The 16,311-nt window shown below is 41.1% G+C and overlaps 1 protein-coding gene across 2 annotated transcripts in view; it reads left to right on the top strand.

Annotated features, from left to right (window-relative positions):
- Positions 1–15,097, top strand: part of PANX2 (pannexin 2) — a 36,361-nt gene extending 21,264 nt beyond the window's left edge. The window contains exons 3-5 of one of the 2 annotated variants that reach the window (XM_060777789.2): positions 6,490–7,941; positions 8,046–8,206; positions 10,825–10,912. In XM_060777789.2, coding sequence (XP_060633772.2) covers positions 6,490–7,941; positions 8,046–8,176 — 1,583 coding nt within the window. In that variant the 3' untranslated portion in view covers positions 8,177–8,206; positions 10,825–10,912. Of the gene's footprint in view, positions 1–6,489; positions 7,942–8,045; positions 8,207–10,824 lie in introns of both variants that reach the window. The other variant, XM_060777787.2, reaches the window with a different exon arrangement.
- The last annotated feature ends 1,214 nt before the right edge of the window (positions 15,098–16,311 follow it).

The following is a 16,311-nucleotide window of genomic DNA, read 5'->3' on the forward strand; positions in this document are numbered from 1 at the left end:
TTTGTCGTGTCAGAAGCAAATTGAGGGTACAGTTATAATGTATTTAAGAACACAAAGTTAAACACATGGCATTATGCTAAATGTCCTTTGACCAGAAGCTGGCCACTTGAAGTGCCTCAGGTGTCGCTGTAAGGGGGTCATCCATTGTGCATATGGCAGGGCTCAAGTTGCAGTGTAATAGGTGGTCTGTGGTTTACTCTTATGGTGTCATAAATTAGCCTCCCCGCTTTATGTGGTCCCTAATTTCTCTACTCACAGCTGTTTCCAAACTGCTTAAGTCGACAGTGAGCTGGGCATTTTTAACAGCTATTTTTTTTAAAAAAAAAAACAGTTATTAACAGTCAGGCATTCAACCCTGACTCGGGCTTCAAAATTGCCGCCTTTCAGTAGGCAGTGATTTATTGCAACTGATTAACCAGTTGTGCTACCACCCCTTATCCTTTTCTCCTCTCCTTTTACTTCCCACATCCTTGCTGCCATCCTTTTCCCTCATACACTGTAGTGTTCGCTACTCTGCTTCCTTCTTTCTCAGTGACATCATAGAAGACCTAACTTCATATCCAATCCATCACCTATAAGCACCCAAGCCAGTGATATCACAAAGGTCCAATCCAGTGACATCACATCCAGTGACATCACATCCAGTGACATCACATCGAGTGACATCACAGAGGACCAGCCCTTCACCTACCAACAGCCTTTGTGGTACCAACAGACAGATAGATAGACTTTTACTTTTATATGTATAGATAAAGTTTGCATGCATGAAAAACGTGCACAAACATCTTTTATCCAACAAGGATAAGTTATGCATAAGGAAAATGCAAACAAATATTTAAATTAGAAAAGAGGCACTTCAATATAAATATAAGTTTCAATGAAAGGAGAAAAGGTTGCACAACCGATATAAAAATTGAGACCAGAATTTTGGTAGGATTCTAAGAACTACAGTAAAAAGAAAATTGACAGATTTTTTTTCAGGCTCCTGGTAACACATCTTTTAATAATGCTTTTTTATATGTTAAGAATTTCTCAGAAAAGGTGGGTGGAGCTGCTATGGTTATATTGTGGGAAACAAATGTAAGAGCTGTTTAAACTAACTAGACGCATTTATAATTTATTTTCCAGAAAGAAGAGGATCCATGGCTATATTAATGTATTTATTCTTTTTAGACCTGTTCACAGGAACAATGGGATGCCTGCTTTTTATTCAATAAAAAGAGCAATCAAATAATGCACTTATTGTGTTGTATTTTTATTCATAAGCTGGGTCCTTGTGTCAAAGAACTGCTTTCTGTCCACACTGCTGTAATATTATGCCACACTGAACAGGTGTGTGTTCCTGTAGAGTTCTCATTTGTTCCAGCTGGTTTTGTGTGCACAGCAAGCTTTGGTTGGATTGAAAACGACAGTCTTTTGTCATGTGTCAGGCTTGTTACTCATATACAATACCTCTCTTTTTCAGCTGAACTCGTAGGAGCTTTTTTTTTTCACCCCATTCGGAGGTCTGTTGTTGTCGTGGTCAGAGTTCCAGCCATTCAGTATTGCCTAATGCCATAGAATATGCTGAAGACTAAGGCCTCTTCCACACAGCTGAATAAAATCTCACATTATCTGCTTTGAACTGGAATATATGGTAGTGTGGACTCAGGGTGCCTCCACACAGCCCTATATCCCAGAATATCAAGGCAAAAAATCCCACATTACAGTGTTCCCTCACTTACTGCAGGGGTTCCGTTCCAGGACCACCCGCAATAAGTGAAAATCCGCGAAGTAGGGACGCCATATTAATATTAATATTTATACATTACTTTATAGATTATTTTCTTACCCACACTTCCCTACCCGCCTCCCGGTCCATCCCAAGACTACCTGCCTGCCTCCCTGGCCTCTGCAGACCCCTGCAGAGCCTCTGGAGCCACGCAGGCAGCAGCAGGCCAGGGAGGCAGGTCTTCGCCTCTGTGCCGCCGCACTTCCGGGGTCCCTGGCCTCCACTGGACATAAATATTTCATATTTTATATTTGTTATTAATATTTTCAAAAACCCACGAAACAGCGGGTCCGCTAAAAGCGAACCGCGAAGTAGCAAGGGAACACTGTATCTAAGTGTGGACTCAGATAACCCAGTTCAAAGCAGATATTGTGGGATTTTCTGCCTTGATATTCTGAGTTATATGGCTGTGTGGAAGGACCCAGAGGTAACACAGTTTTGAAAGAAAAAAAATACTCTGTAAATCTAAAGCACATCTCTTTTTTTGAAGCTCTTTAAATGGGGAAAAGTGCACCTTAGAATCAGTGAAATATGATATATATGATATTTTTATATATGTCTTTCTGGACCCACTACACAGCCATATAACCCAGAATATCAAGGCAGATAACCCACAGTATCTGCTTTGAACTGGGTTAACTGAGTCCACACTGCCATATAATCCAGTTCAAAGCAAATCATTTTATACAACCGTGGAAGGGGTCTCTGTGTACTTAGAAATAATTGTATTTTGGTAGAGCCAAAATTCTCTGATCATGTGTGTGAGTTTGTGTGTGTGTGCCTAAATACTTTTAGTCATTCTTCTCTTCACTGCTCAACAGTCTTTTTCTGAATTCTCACACAATATTTAATCACATTGTAGTGTTAGGAATGCTATAAAGATGAACCACAGAAAGTTATCCAGTTTTTAACTAATGCATAATGAGAATTAATATAAACAAGCCAGTTTCAAACTTGTTTCTACTAATCATCATTATGGATATGTGCAGGTCAAATTTTGTTTTCACTAATAATAATTACTGGTTAACCACAGTGTATGGTTTAATTATAGCATTAATCTGGTTAATCTGCAATGGAAGTGGGAACTTCTTATCTATGGCCCTTCCATACAGCCATGTAACCCATAATATCAAGGGAGAAAATCTAACAATATCTGCTTTAAACTGGGTTATCTGAGTCCACACTGCCATATATTCCAGTTCAAAGCAGATAATGTGAGATTTTATTCAGCTGTGTAGGAAGGGGCCCTAGAGATCATACTGGCAGAGGAGAAGAAGGTGCTTGGACCCTTATTGACTTCTTCCCTTACATGATTATACATGATGTGCTAAGTGTATTATTATAGTACAACTTTTGTATCTGCAGGACCAGGATCCATGGTTTCATATCCAAAATATGTCCTCAAAGATTTTCTAGGTCCCCAAGATGATTCTATAATATGCTTCTGCAAGAGATTCACCATGGAGCTATGCTGAAGGACCTAGTGATGCTTAGAGAGCTGTCCGTTCTAGGCATTTCATAGGTCCTTTGCCACAACTCTGTGGTATGCTCAATACTCACAGCCTTGCATATTCATAGGAAATCCTACAACATATCCCTTACCAATACAGGGATTCTACAGTACTTTCTTAAATCTATACTTTAATATGGTTCCAAGAAGATAAACATGGTGCTCAACTGATTGCTTTCATCTGTTCCTAGGAGATATATTTCATGTCAGGATGATGCTGATAGAATTGTGCAAAACCAGTTTGCTTTGCTTCTCACCATAGTGTTTTACAACTAAAAGCTTAGGGTTCAAGTTGCAAGAAAGCATTACTAGCAGTCAGTTATGTGGATTTCCTAGCCTGCAGCCATTTTTGTGACACAGATAGAGCATGAAGGAATCGCATCAGTTTTCACCTGCCAGCCTGGTATTCTGTAGCAGCCAGCACCGCAGCAATTGCACTGAGTTATGATTTAGAGCCTAGTCTAGCCACTGCCAGGCCAATTAGAATTGAAATATGACTTAAATCTGATGTGGCGTGATGGATTATTGTTGCAACATGCTGTGAGGAAAGTTGTCACTTCTATGTAATGGTTAGAATGCATCTGTCTGCTGTGTTTGAACCTAACCTTCTTTGGAGCTGGTTTTAAAAACAGCTGCTACAGTCCCAGTTGTCGGGTAATTGTAAACTATCTTTCCCTGATTCATTACAAGTAGCAGAATTAATTGCAATTAGAAGAATCTGGCACAGCAAAGCAGATGTGGGACTTGCAAATGTTACTCAGTTTAGAGCCTCCAAGTCTATTAGAGATGCCCTGGACATTTGTAAGGAAGGGCAGGATAAAAGACAACTAAATAGATTAAAATCAATTACTGGGTTTCTATGAGTTTTCCGGGCTATATGGCTATGTTCCAGAAGGATTCTCTCCTGACATTTTCCCATACTTATGGCAGGCATCTCAGAGGTTGTGAGGTCTGTTGGAAACTAGGCAAGTGGGGTTTATATATCTGTGGAATGTCCAGAGTGGCAACTAGGTAAATGGGGTTTTATATCTTGGTGATGGCTCCTCGGCTGTGGAACGCCCTTCCTACGGACATTAGACTAGCACCATCTCTGATGGTATTCCGCAGAAAAGTGAAGACCTGGCTGTTTGAGCAGGCGTTCGAATAATTAGTGCAATGATTGGTTAATGAACACTGGAATGGAACAATGGATGACGAATCTGGAACATGTTTTTGATGACGAGACGACAGTGAATGGGTATTGTAGTAACTGTTTATTAATTGTGTAATGTGTTAGGTTGTTAACTGTCTTTATACTGTAGCACTGAATTTTTGCTGTTCGTATTTGTTGTGAACCACTGTGAGTCGCCTTCGGGCTGAGAACAGCGGTATATAAGTAAGGTAAGTAAATAAATAAATAAATAAATAAATAAATAAATAAATCTGTGGGATGTCCAGGGTGGCAACTAGGCAAGTGGGGTTTATATATCTGTGGGATGTCCAGGGTGGCAATTAGGCAAGTGGGGTTTATATATCTGTGGGATGTCCAGGGTGGCAACTAGGCAAGTGGGGTTTATATATCTGTGAGATGTCCGGGGTGGCAACTAGGCAAGTGGGGTTTATATATCTGTGGAATTTCCAGGGTGGCAGCTAGGCAAGTGGGGTTTATATACCTGTGGGATATCCAGGGTGGCAATTAGGCAAGTGGGGTTTATATATCTGTGAAATGTCCAGGGTAGCAACTAGGCAAATGGGGTTTATATATCTGTGGGATATCCAGGGTGGCAACTAGGCAAGTGGGGTTTATATATCTGTGGGATGTCCAGGGTGGCAACTAGGCAAGTGGGGTTTATATATCTGTGGGATGTCCAGGGTGGCAACTAGGCAAGTGGGGTTTATATATCTGTGGGATGTCCAGGGTGGCAACTAGGCAAGTGGGGTTTATATATCTGTGAGATGTCCGGGGTGGCAACTAGGCAAGTGGGGTTTATATATCTGTGGAATTTCCAGGGTGGCAGCTAGGCAAGTGGGGTTTATATACCTGTGGGATATCCAGGGTGGCAATTAGGCAAGTGGGGTTTATATATCTGTGAAATGTCCAGGGTAGCAACTAGGCAAATGGGGTTTATATATCTGTGGGATATCCAGGGTGGCAACTAGGCAAGTGGGGTTTATATATCTGTGGAATGTCCAGGGTGGCAATTAGGCAAGTGGGGTTTATATACCTGTGGGATATCCAGGGTGGCAATTAGGCAAGTGGGGTTTATATATCTGTGAAATGTCCAGGGTGGCAACTAGGCAAGTGGGGTTTATATATCTGTGGAATGTCCAGGGTGGCCGCTAGGCAAGTGAGGTTTATATACCTGTGGGATATCCAGGGTGGCAATTAGGCAAGTGGGGTTTATATATCTGTGGAATGTCCCATCCTGGACATTCTGCAGATATATAAACCCCACTTGCTTAGTTTCCAGCAGACCTTACAACCTCTGAGGATGCCTGCCATAGAGGTGGGCGAAACATCAGGAGAGAATGCTTCTGCAACATGGCCATACAGCCCTGGAGAACTCACAGCAATTCAATGATTCCAGCCATGAAAGCCTTCAATAACACAAAATCAATTATTGTTGCTATGATCTCAAAGATTCTGTTAGTTTTGGAACTATGAGGAACTGAGTTTACCTCCCTAGATTATTCGGTGATACAGTAAGAGAGAAACTGCCCCAAGTGTATTTTGCCTTGCTTCAGACTTGAAGCAAGTGAAGCAATGTAGCTAAAAAAAAATGGCCACAAGCTTTTTAAAATTGCCATTATTTTTTAATTATAATCTGAGCAGTTGTGAGGACAGAGATACATAGCATAGTTTGATATGTCAAGAGACACGAGCCTTCATTTGGTATGCAGAAGTGGTATCTTCTTCATTTGCTTTCCAGAATGTATTATGATTTGCGTGGGTAACAAAAGTCAAGAGAATTTGTGTAAGTACTTACACTATAGTCTTACTTCAACTTAATCATCACATTTTTAAGGTAATAAGATTTCCCTGTGCTTTGTATCATAATTTGGGAAGAGGATATATTTAACCCTTTGGGAATGATACATCTCTGTGTACTTGATGTTATTTTAAACATGTAATAGGTGAGAAATTGATATAGTTTATGAAATATTTATTTTGCAGAGCTCCTTTTGTAGGTTAAATTGTACAGCAGTGACTTTTCTCTCTGTTATACAGAGGAGCCCATATACTGTTACACACCCCACAACTTCACGCGTGACCAAGCCTTGTATGCCCGAGGATACTGTTGGACAGAACTAAGAGATGCCTTGCCAGGAGTCAATGCCAGCCATTGGCCCTCCTTGTTTGAGCATAAGTTCCTTCCATATGCCTTGCTGGCTTTCGCTGGCATTATGTACATTCCAGCACTTGGCTGGGAATTCCTGGCCTCCACCAGACTGACGTCTGAACTTAACTTTTTGCTCCAGGAGATAGATAACTGCTACCACCGAGCTGCTGAAGGCCGTGCACCCAAAATTGAAAAACAAATCCAATCCAAGGGCCCTGGGATTACAGAGCGAGAGAAACGAGAGATCATTGAGAACGCTGAGAAAGAAAAGAGCCCGGAGCAAAATCTGTTTGAAAAATACTTGGAACGGAGAGGGCGCAGTAACTTCTTAGCCAAACTTTATCTTGTGAGGCACTTGTTCATCATCTTCCTGAGCATCATCCCAATCACTTATTTGTCCACGTACTATGCTACCCAGAAACAAAACGAGTTTACTTGTGCTCTCGGACAACCTCCCGACAAAACAAGCCATTCCAAATTACTCATCCGGGTGAACTGCAAACTGCCATCTGTTCAACTACAACGGATCATTGCTGGTGTAGACATTGTCCTCCTCTCCTTCATGAACTTGATTATTCTCATCAATCTAATCCATCTTTTCATCGTCCGCAAATCCAATTTCATCTTTGACAAACTGAACAAGGTGGGCATAAAGACTAAAAAGCAGTGGCAGAAGTCTCAGTTCTGTGACATCAATATCCTAGCGATGTTTTGCAATGAAAATCGAGACCACATCAAGTCACTGAACCGCTTGGATTTCATTACCAATGAAAGTGATCTGATGTATGACAATGTGGTGCGCCAGCTGCTTGCAGCATTAGCCCAATCCAATCACGATGTCACCCCAACTGTACGCGATTCTGGGATACAAACCATAGATCCCAGCATTGATCCCACAGACATCGACCCTAATGAGCACCTGGTCATTAAGCGGCCTCGGAAGAAAATGAAATGGATACCAAGTACAAATCCTCTTCCACAACCATTTAAAGAGCAGTTAACGATTATGAAAGTTGAGAACAACAAGTCTGAGAAGCCCAAACCAGTCCGTCGGAAAACCGCAACAGACAGTCTGGTTGCTCCTTTGCTTGAGTCCAACTCAAAAAACCCTCAGACATCTTTGTCCCAAAAAACTGTATCCAGCACCCTCTCCAGCACAAGTGGTGAGAAAAAGCACACCCGGCACTTTTCGTTAGATGTTCACCCATATATCCTTAGTAACAAGAAACCCAAGCCGGAGATTCAACCGATTACCTCTATGGCAACATCCAAAAGCCAAGGGAGTGGATTTCTAAGCCAAGAAGAGAAAGTCATAGTGCACGTCACCTCCTCTCTCAAAGGTACAGTGATATTTCTACTACTCTTTCTATTGCGTTGAAGTCAAATGCAAACAGTAGATTTCAAAATTTCTACTCACGTTGGAGTTTTTCCTGCAATTACTCAGATGTCACTGGTTGCTGTTTCCACCTGGTTGGAATCTCACACCACAGCAGTAGCTTCTATATTGGAGACCATGTGTGTCAGACTGGCGGAGGTAGCATGGGAAGATGTTACTGCTGCGTCATGGGATTCTGACCACACAAAAGTGGCAACCTCACCACAGGGGTACGTATAAATCAGGTCTGAGACTAATCAACAGGGTTTTGTAGATTGGATTTGCAAAGAATAATCAAATGTAAGCTTGAGACTTGCCACTCACACAAGGTATGTGAATGGCAACAAAAAATTATATGTATATTGTAACTTGTGTTTCCAGAGGAAAAACTAGTCCCTAAGGCCAATTTACACCCTCAGGTGACTCAGTCTAGAATCACAAATATCTGCTATACTTCAGATATTTACTTCATTTCAAAGGGCAAGAAGCTCAGATTCTGAGTAGAGCCAGAATAAATACAGTACAATATCACATTGATATGTAACTATGTCGGGTGGAGTCTTATGGGGGGGAAAAGAGGCAAAAATTGATCTCTGAGTTTGAAGTTTTTATTGCTCATATAATTTGTAAGTAAATCAGATTGCATTTTAAACTAAGTGTGCATCCAGATAGCACCTATAGTTTGTGCCCTCCTGCGTTTTCCCCTCGGGTGTCCAAATGATGTTTTATGGAAAAGTGACTACATTCGGCACAGAGCAGTAAAACCCTGCTTTGTACAGAGGTAATTTGTCTGCTGGAAAGACCTGTGTCTTTCCAGGTGTGGGGGGCTGTATAGATGGGACTGGAGATCACGCTGTGTGACTTCCAGTGCCCATCTACATATCTGTCTTGGGTTTCTTCTCTTCCTAGAGCCCAAGAAACCCGAGAGAGCCCCCGCTCCCAACCCCCCCCCCCCCCAGAAAACCCTTTAAAAATTAAAGTACTTTCCTGGCCACCATTAGCTTGGTGCCGGAACCCTCCTGGAACATAGGGCAATCTTGCCAGGAGACCTCCAGCACCACGCTAATGGCAGTCGAGTGTGTTCTTTTATTTTTAAAGGATTTTGGGGAGATTTGGGGAGGAGGTCTAAATGTCTCACTGTCCTCCCAGAAGGTTCTGGGAGGGCATCTAGACACCCAGACTCAAAAGCTTTCATTTTCTAGGCTGGTGTGCGGACTACAGTGTGGCCCGACCTGGGTTTTTAAAGCCTAGGTTGGCACAGACTTTATCGCTGTCTAGAACTGCACTTAGTGCTAGGGCATTAAAAAGCACTCATCCAAAATAGCCATATAGAGCCTTCCTTGTCATTAAAAAAAGATCAAAAACACTTTAATTAATAATTGGCTATCATTTACAGGTATATATAGAAGAGAAACAATAAGATTTATACCAATCTGTTATGGCTTCCACCAGAAAATTCTTGAAATTCAGGAATATTGCTGATCCACTGAAAATGAATAGTTAAAGCAGTTGAATGCTATACTATTGATATGACCCTAAATCAGAAGTAGGGAGTCATGGGCCTCCAGATTTTTCCCCCGTACAATTGCCATTCAGCACAGTCAGTATAGCCAATGATAAGGAGTTATGGATGCTATAATCCAAAACATTTGGAGAGGCAATGTTTCCCCATGCTTTGATTGCATGATCCTACTTTAACTGCCATGGCTCTATCCTTTGCCATCCTGGGACATATAGTTTAAGAGTGGAGTATTCAGAATTCTCAGCCAGAGAACTTGAGTGTCTCATCAAACTACAAACCCCAAGATTTGATTATTCAGCCATGGCAGTTGAAGTAGAATCTTGGTGCTATAAATTTGTAATGTGAAAAGGCCCTAGTTTTTACAAAGACTTTAGAGCCAAACTTGGGAACCACCACCACCCCTGCCTTGGGACAACCTCTATCACCATAGGGGCACCACTATGCCAGCCTTTTTTTTCTTTCTTATAATAAGGAATGAGTAAGAGACTAATCCCATGATTTTTCTTCCCTCTTCGCTCTGAGGCTAGTTGTTTTTTTGTTGCTATTCTTTCTTCCAACTACAGCCAAGAGCAGCCAGTGCTAGAAAGAAAGAGGAAGGCAAATGACTGGGGCATGTCTTATCTATTTAGTAAGAAAATTGAAAGTAGAGTTCCCCTTCTATTTTTCCCCTTCTGTCTAGGACAGTGGTTCTCAACCTGTGGGTCCCCAGATGTTTTGGCCTTCAACTCCCAGATATCCTAATAGCTGGTAAACTAGCTGGGATTTCTAGGAGCCAAAACACCTGGGGACCCACAGGTTGAGAACCATTGGCCTAGAAGAAAGATTCCCTCTGGTCATGGGTACCTTGGCATTTGCTGGTGTTTTGTCTCAGGAGACTCTGTGGATACCAAAATCCATGGATGTTCACGTCCCACCAAATACAATGGCATAGTAGACTGTGTCTCTTATATGAAATAGCAAAATTAAGGTATGTTTTTGGAATATTTTCAAATCATGGATGGATGAATCCATGGATACAGAATCCATCAATATAGAGAGATGATTGTGCCTGTAATGGCTGGTTGGTATCAGAGACCACTTTAAGAGCAGTAAGACTTTTGGAGGCAAATGTATCTGCTAGCCCAGTGAAGTATGCATATGGGAAGATCCTAAAGCAACCCATAGTTATTAAACTGTGGTTGTGCATCAAGGCACACAGAAGAGTGACTCCTCAACCAACTGTGAGAAACGAGAAACATGAAATGTTAAGGCCAGAATTGATTTCATGGCAACATAAGAAGTGGACAGAGTGGTGAGAATTCATCATGCATTTTGTTTCTCTTTCAGACTCTTCCATTCCTGGCAAAGATACCCTTTACTCACATGAAACATGCAGAACTGTGCCTGCTGCTGCGGCTTTCCTCACCTGTAAACACAACCATATAGCAACTGCTGGTGTTACAGCAAAGGTCATTTTGCCCCAGGTCAGCAAGGCTGAGCCAATGCCCACCCTGAACTGTAACCCAACGCACCCTCTTCTGCATATCAATACTCTGTATGAAGACCACGAAGAAGAGGAGTCGGACCTTATAGCTGATTCGTTAGACAATGCAATTCACTCACCAACCGAAGCAGGGGATATCATCTCTATACCTTCCACAAAGCAAATCATGTTGGCAACCTTCGATGAACCACTGGCAATAGTGAACTCTATAGAGTATTGATGGCCACAAGCTGATGCTGATCAAAGCTTGAGCCTGATACCTCACCACCTAGTACCACTGTAATGTGAACCATGCTGCCCCAGAAATGCCACACACTGCATGAGCCTGGAGTGCTGAAACACAGTCCATAGGTTTCACTAATACTCCAAATCGGTTGTTCAGGGTAGTGTCATGTCTGCTATCAATAGCTTGCAGAATATAATGATAACAATAAGAATGCCAGCCAAATTATTCTATGCTTGGAGTTACCAAGAAACAAAGCACAAAGACATTTAGCTGTAGCTTCATGAATTCAGTGTGGATTACTCCAACTATCCAAATATCTAAAGCGTTTAAGTGCATGTCACACAGTGTTTCTTAAACAAAGCACTTCTAGCCTTGGTGGTCCAGCTCACTATATCAAGTATTGAAGCACATTAACATGTACAATATTTATTCTTTCATTTTCAAGAAAGCATAAAATTGTGTTTTGTTTCTAAAGTTTTAAAAAGATTGGGGTTTCAAAAAAGAGAACAGTAAAGACTTAAATCCAATTGTTGGTCCCAGCTAAAGTCTACTCATTGAATCCATTGGAAATGTTACGTCAGCACTTACATAAATGTCATGGATTCAATAGGCCTTTTCTATCTGGGGTTGGTAGCAACCTCACCCCACAAGGGGCTGGAGAGAAGTAGGGAGAGTCATCTTATCACTTCTATTCACTTTAAAGGTGGAGTCCCATGGAGCCTGTCAAATGATGCAGGACTGCTTCTGGTTGATTTCGTGTTTGAAGGGTATAGAAAAGGAGACTTGTGAAACCAGGAAAGAATCAACTTCACTGCTCTCCATGCACATAGAAATGGCTGAAACTCAGTATTTAAGGTGGAATGGGGACGTTAGATTTTAATGTGGAATGGGAACTGTTGTTAAATTCTCCATTTCCTTTGGAAACTGAAGGCCATTGAAAGTCACACTTAGAAGAACCCCCACATCCCTCCCCCTTGTGGGATGAAATCTTAGGTCATAGTTTCCATGTTAAGCTTGTGTTGGTTCACAGGTATTGGGCTTGCCAGCTGATTTTAAGGGTCAACTGACCCTCACCAGCATACATACCAATAGTTGAAATCTGTCAGACTGCTGCACTTACAGATGAGGAACTCAAGAGCTACACCCTGCCCTTTAATATGTTTATATGTGCTGTGACAGATAATGAAAATGAAGAGTTTATTTTTTTAATATCTATTTTATTGTGAACAGGAGAGTTTTATTGAATATGAAGTTATTTTTTAGCAGAGTAGTAGAGATGGGGTGGTGATCCTATAACTATTTATTTTTGTCAGGGCGAAGTCTGCAAATCAGACTAGAAACTTCCGAAGATGATTTACTGATGTGAAGAATATTTCAGTGCTGCTAAAATACCCAATGTGAGCTAGTTGACCCAATGACGTGGATTTACAGAGCATTATTCCTTGATTTGTTTTTTTTTTTTTAAGGATTTATCTACACTACAGTTTACCACTGATCAAACACTTTTGATTCTTCCAGCTTGTACTTGCATTGCAATATTTGCTTCTGATCAAGGGCTAGATGTGGATACAACACATGATTCTGGAAAAGGGAATATTTTTTGAGAAAATGCATTGAATATTTTTCTCATCCTTCTTTTCCACAAGCAGTACACTACACACAATTTTCTTAAAATATACAGCACTATTGATCTGTGACATCTCTCATTTCTTGCCCATTATTCCCCGTAACAATACAAGGTCAGGAACATTGTGAGGGATATAAAATGGCAGGTGAGCTAATTGTAATTCCATTCCCACAAAAGGTTCTTCTCTGCAGAGATTCCATGATTTTTTTCATTCTCTGTGTCATACCAGTTGCCTACAACAATAGTAGAGCATTTTGGAGGAGGCCTCTGCATACAGCTTTTGACACACTACCAATAACTGCATCACTTGACGCATAGGGATCACATGTTGAAATTATGCCCATACTTTAAAAATACATATAAAAACTTGCATAATATTACCCTTGTCTTACATGCTGCCGTTCCCCAAGCAGGGATGCTTTTCAAACATGGTAATTCTTGCCTACTGTCTGAAATGCAGGATGGATAGACAGGTGGACAGATTGAGTATTTCTATACTACGAGGTGTTTCTGCACATTGGAATATGACTTCAGAAATATCAACAGATTCCATGACTATTCCATTTTTACATAGCTGAAGTGAATATTGACATATAACCACTAGTTCTGAGGTATAAATGTGGACAAAAATGCAAATATGAGCAAACGTAACAGCACAGAAACTAGAACAGCCCCCTTGTGAGAAGCTCACAAACCAATTTTTAGAAGAAGGAAGCAGTACAGCAGCCTAAAATGGCAATTACCCCTTTAAAATATCAATTAAAAATATTGAGGTGCGCCTATGTGGAAACCCACTGGATGATCCTTGGCAGGTCATACTTTCTCGGTGGTAGAGAAAGGCAATGGTAAACCTCTTTCTAAATCTTGCTTTAAACCAGTGGTTCCCAACCTGTGGTCCATGCACCACCAGTGGTCTGCAAGAACAAAAATATGGTCTGTGGACTCACCATTACTACACTGTTGTCTCGAAATTACTTGGCAATGAGAGTGACCGGTCTCACAAAACCCTCTTATAGTGAGTGCTGAGGCAACAGGGGTGTCAGGAGGGGAGAGGCTGACTATCCACAAAAGATTACTACTACCACATCAGCTCTAGGTTACTAAATATGATTTTTTTTTGTGGGCGAGCAGATGGCAACTACAGGATGGCATATGTTCTGTATCAGAAACTAGAGCTGATGTGGTCTATCTAATGCAATTTTCTGAATCAGCAATTTCTGGGAGTTATAGGCCAAAAACATCTGGGGACCCCAGGTTGAGAACCACTGCTTTAGCTTTTCTTTATTCTTCCATCCCTTCTAATAATTTGGTTCTTCTGGTAAGAGTAATTTCAATGTGTTTGGACATTCCCCTCAGTAGACCTCTCCTTTATCACAAAGGTCAACACAAGCATATAGGATATCCAGAGCAGGATGCCCTATAATAGGGTTAAATCTGGATCAAATTTAAAGTAGTATGTAGAATTATGCTGCGGATTTTCTCAGGCTGCTAATAATCATGACATCAGAATGCAGAATTCTAAACCTGTACAGTATAATATTTATGGGATTTTTCATTTAGGGGAAATGTCCATGCAACTGATTGATGAAGAGATGCAAACCCAGTTCTGAGGCAGGGTCTCAGTGCCAAATCTCCAGACACTTCTGATCAGTGTGGAGATGCTAAAGCTGAGTCATTTCCCATTCAGTGTTCATCTGTGGTCAACTAGTACTGTGGAAAAGCCTGATGTAGCAAAGCTCTTAAGTCCTTGACTAGCTTTAAACCCAGGTGTAACCTCATTGAAAGCCAACGGGATGCATGTTTAAAGGTAAAACACCATGCTTATTAGCTATTCCAGGGCATATAGTATGAGGATAATGAATGTGCAATATGTGCTGTCATTTTCATAACACTGTTTACCTTGCTTGGCCCTAAAGTACATCCTCACAACTGGTTTCTTCCTGTAACACTTAATGCGTGAGTTTCCTAGATCTACTGTAGCTTTCAAAGGGCCCACTGAAAACAGCATGCAATAACTGTTCTTGACAAATTTCCCTTGAAAAGAGGGTTTTGTTCTGTTTTCAGTTTTAGTAATATCAAATAAAAAGCAAGAATTTCTCTTGAAATGACAAAACATTTCTGCATGGTGGAAAAAAACAACACTGCACAGATCTATGGGTCTACGTTCTTAAGTATGTTTAATTTCTTTTACCTCAGACATAAATATGACACCAATATTTATTGAAACTAGCACTGAAAGCAAATAAATATTCTCTCAATACTGTCCCTGTGTACTGTTTTATAATTTGTATAGTCGTTTCTTGTGATTTTTATTTATTGTGTCAGAAGTGAATTGAGATTAAAATTATAATTTATTAAAAACACACACAAAGTAAAAACCTTGGGATTATACTAAATTTCCTTTGATCAGAAGCTGGCCACTTGGAGTGCCTCTGGTGCCGTCGTAAGAAGGTCCTCCATTGTGCATGTGGCAGGGCTCAGATTGCATTCTAGTAAGTAGTCTATGGTTTGCTCTTCTCCACACTCACATGTCACGGACTCCACTTTGTAGCCCCATTTCTTAAGGTTAGCTCTGCATCTCACGATACAATTTATTTATTTATTTATTTCACAGTTTTGTATACCGAGCTTCTCAACCTCGTTGAGGGACTCAGCCCGGTTTGCAGCCATAAAAACATATACATTCATTAAAACTATAACACAGTCTGTTCAGCACCTCCCAAGTCATCCAGGCTTCTGTGTGCCCAGGAGGGAGTTTCTCATTTGATATCAGCCACTGATTGAGGTTCTGGCTTTTAACCTGCCACTTTTGGACTCTTGCTTGCTGATGTGTTCCTGTGGATAGCTCTGTAGATCTTAGAAAGCTATTTCTTGATTTAAGGCATTGGCTTACTGGCTGATATCCAAACAAAGGATGGGCTGGAGATGTCAATGCCTTGGTCCTCTCATTACTGGCTGCTACTTTTCAGGTAGTGCGATACCAGCTAAACAGTATAATTTCTCCAGTGGTGTGGGGCGTAGACATCCTGTGATAATGCGGTATGTCTTATTAAGAGCCACAGCCACTGTTTTAACATGGTGAGATGTATTCCATGCTGGGCATGTATACTCAGCAGCAGAGTAGCAAAGTGCAAGGGCAGATGTCTTCACTGTATTTGGCTGTGATCCCCAAGTTGTGCTAGTCAGCTTTCGAATGATATTATTTCTGGCATCCACTTTTTGCTTGATTTTCAAGCAGTGCTTCTTATAAGTAAAAGCACAGCCCAGAGTGACTCCCAGTTATTTTGGTCTGCTATAATGCTCCGGTGGGATTTTTTCCCAGGTAATCCTCCGACATACTTGTCTGTTCTTAAGATGCAAAGCACACATCTGCATTTTAGATGGATTAAAAAATCAGCTAGTTTTCCTTGTAATAGGCAGTAAGAGCACCTAAAGCTTCAGAGAGCGTCTGTTCAACCAATTCAAAGCTCCCTGCTT

The sequence above is a fragment of the Anolis sagrei genome, chromosome 5, assembly GCF_037176765.1.
Source record: "Anolis sagrei isolate rAnoSag1 chromosome 5, rAnoSag1.mat, whole genome shotgun sequence".
Classification (NCBI taxonomy): Eukaryota; Metazoa; Chordata; class Lepidosauria; order Squamata; family Dactyloidae; genus Anolis; species Anolis sagrei.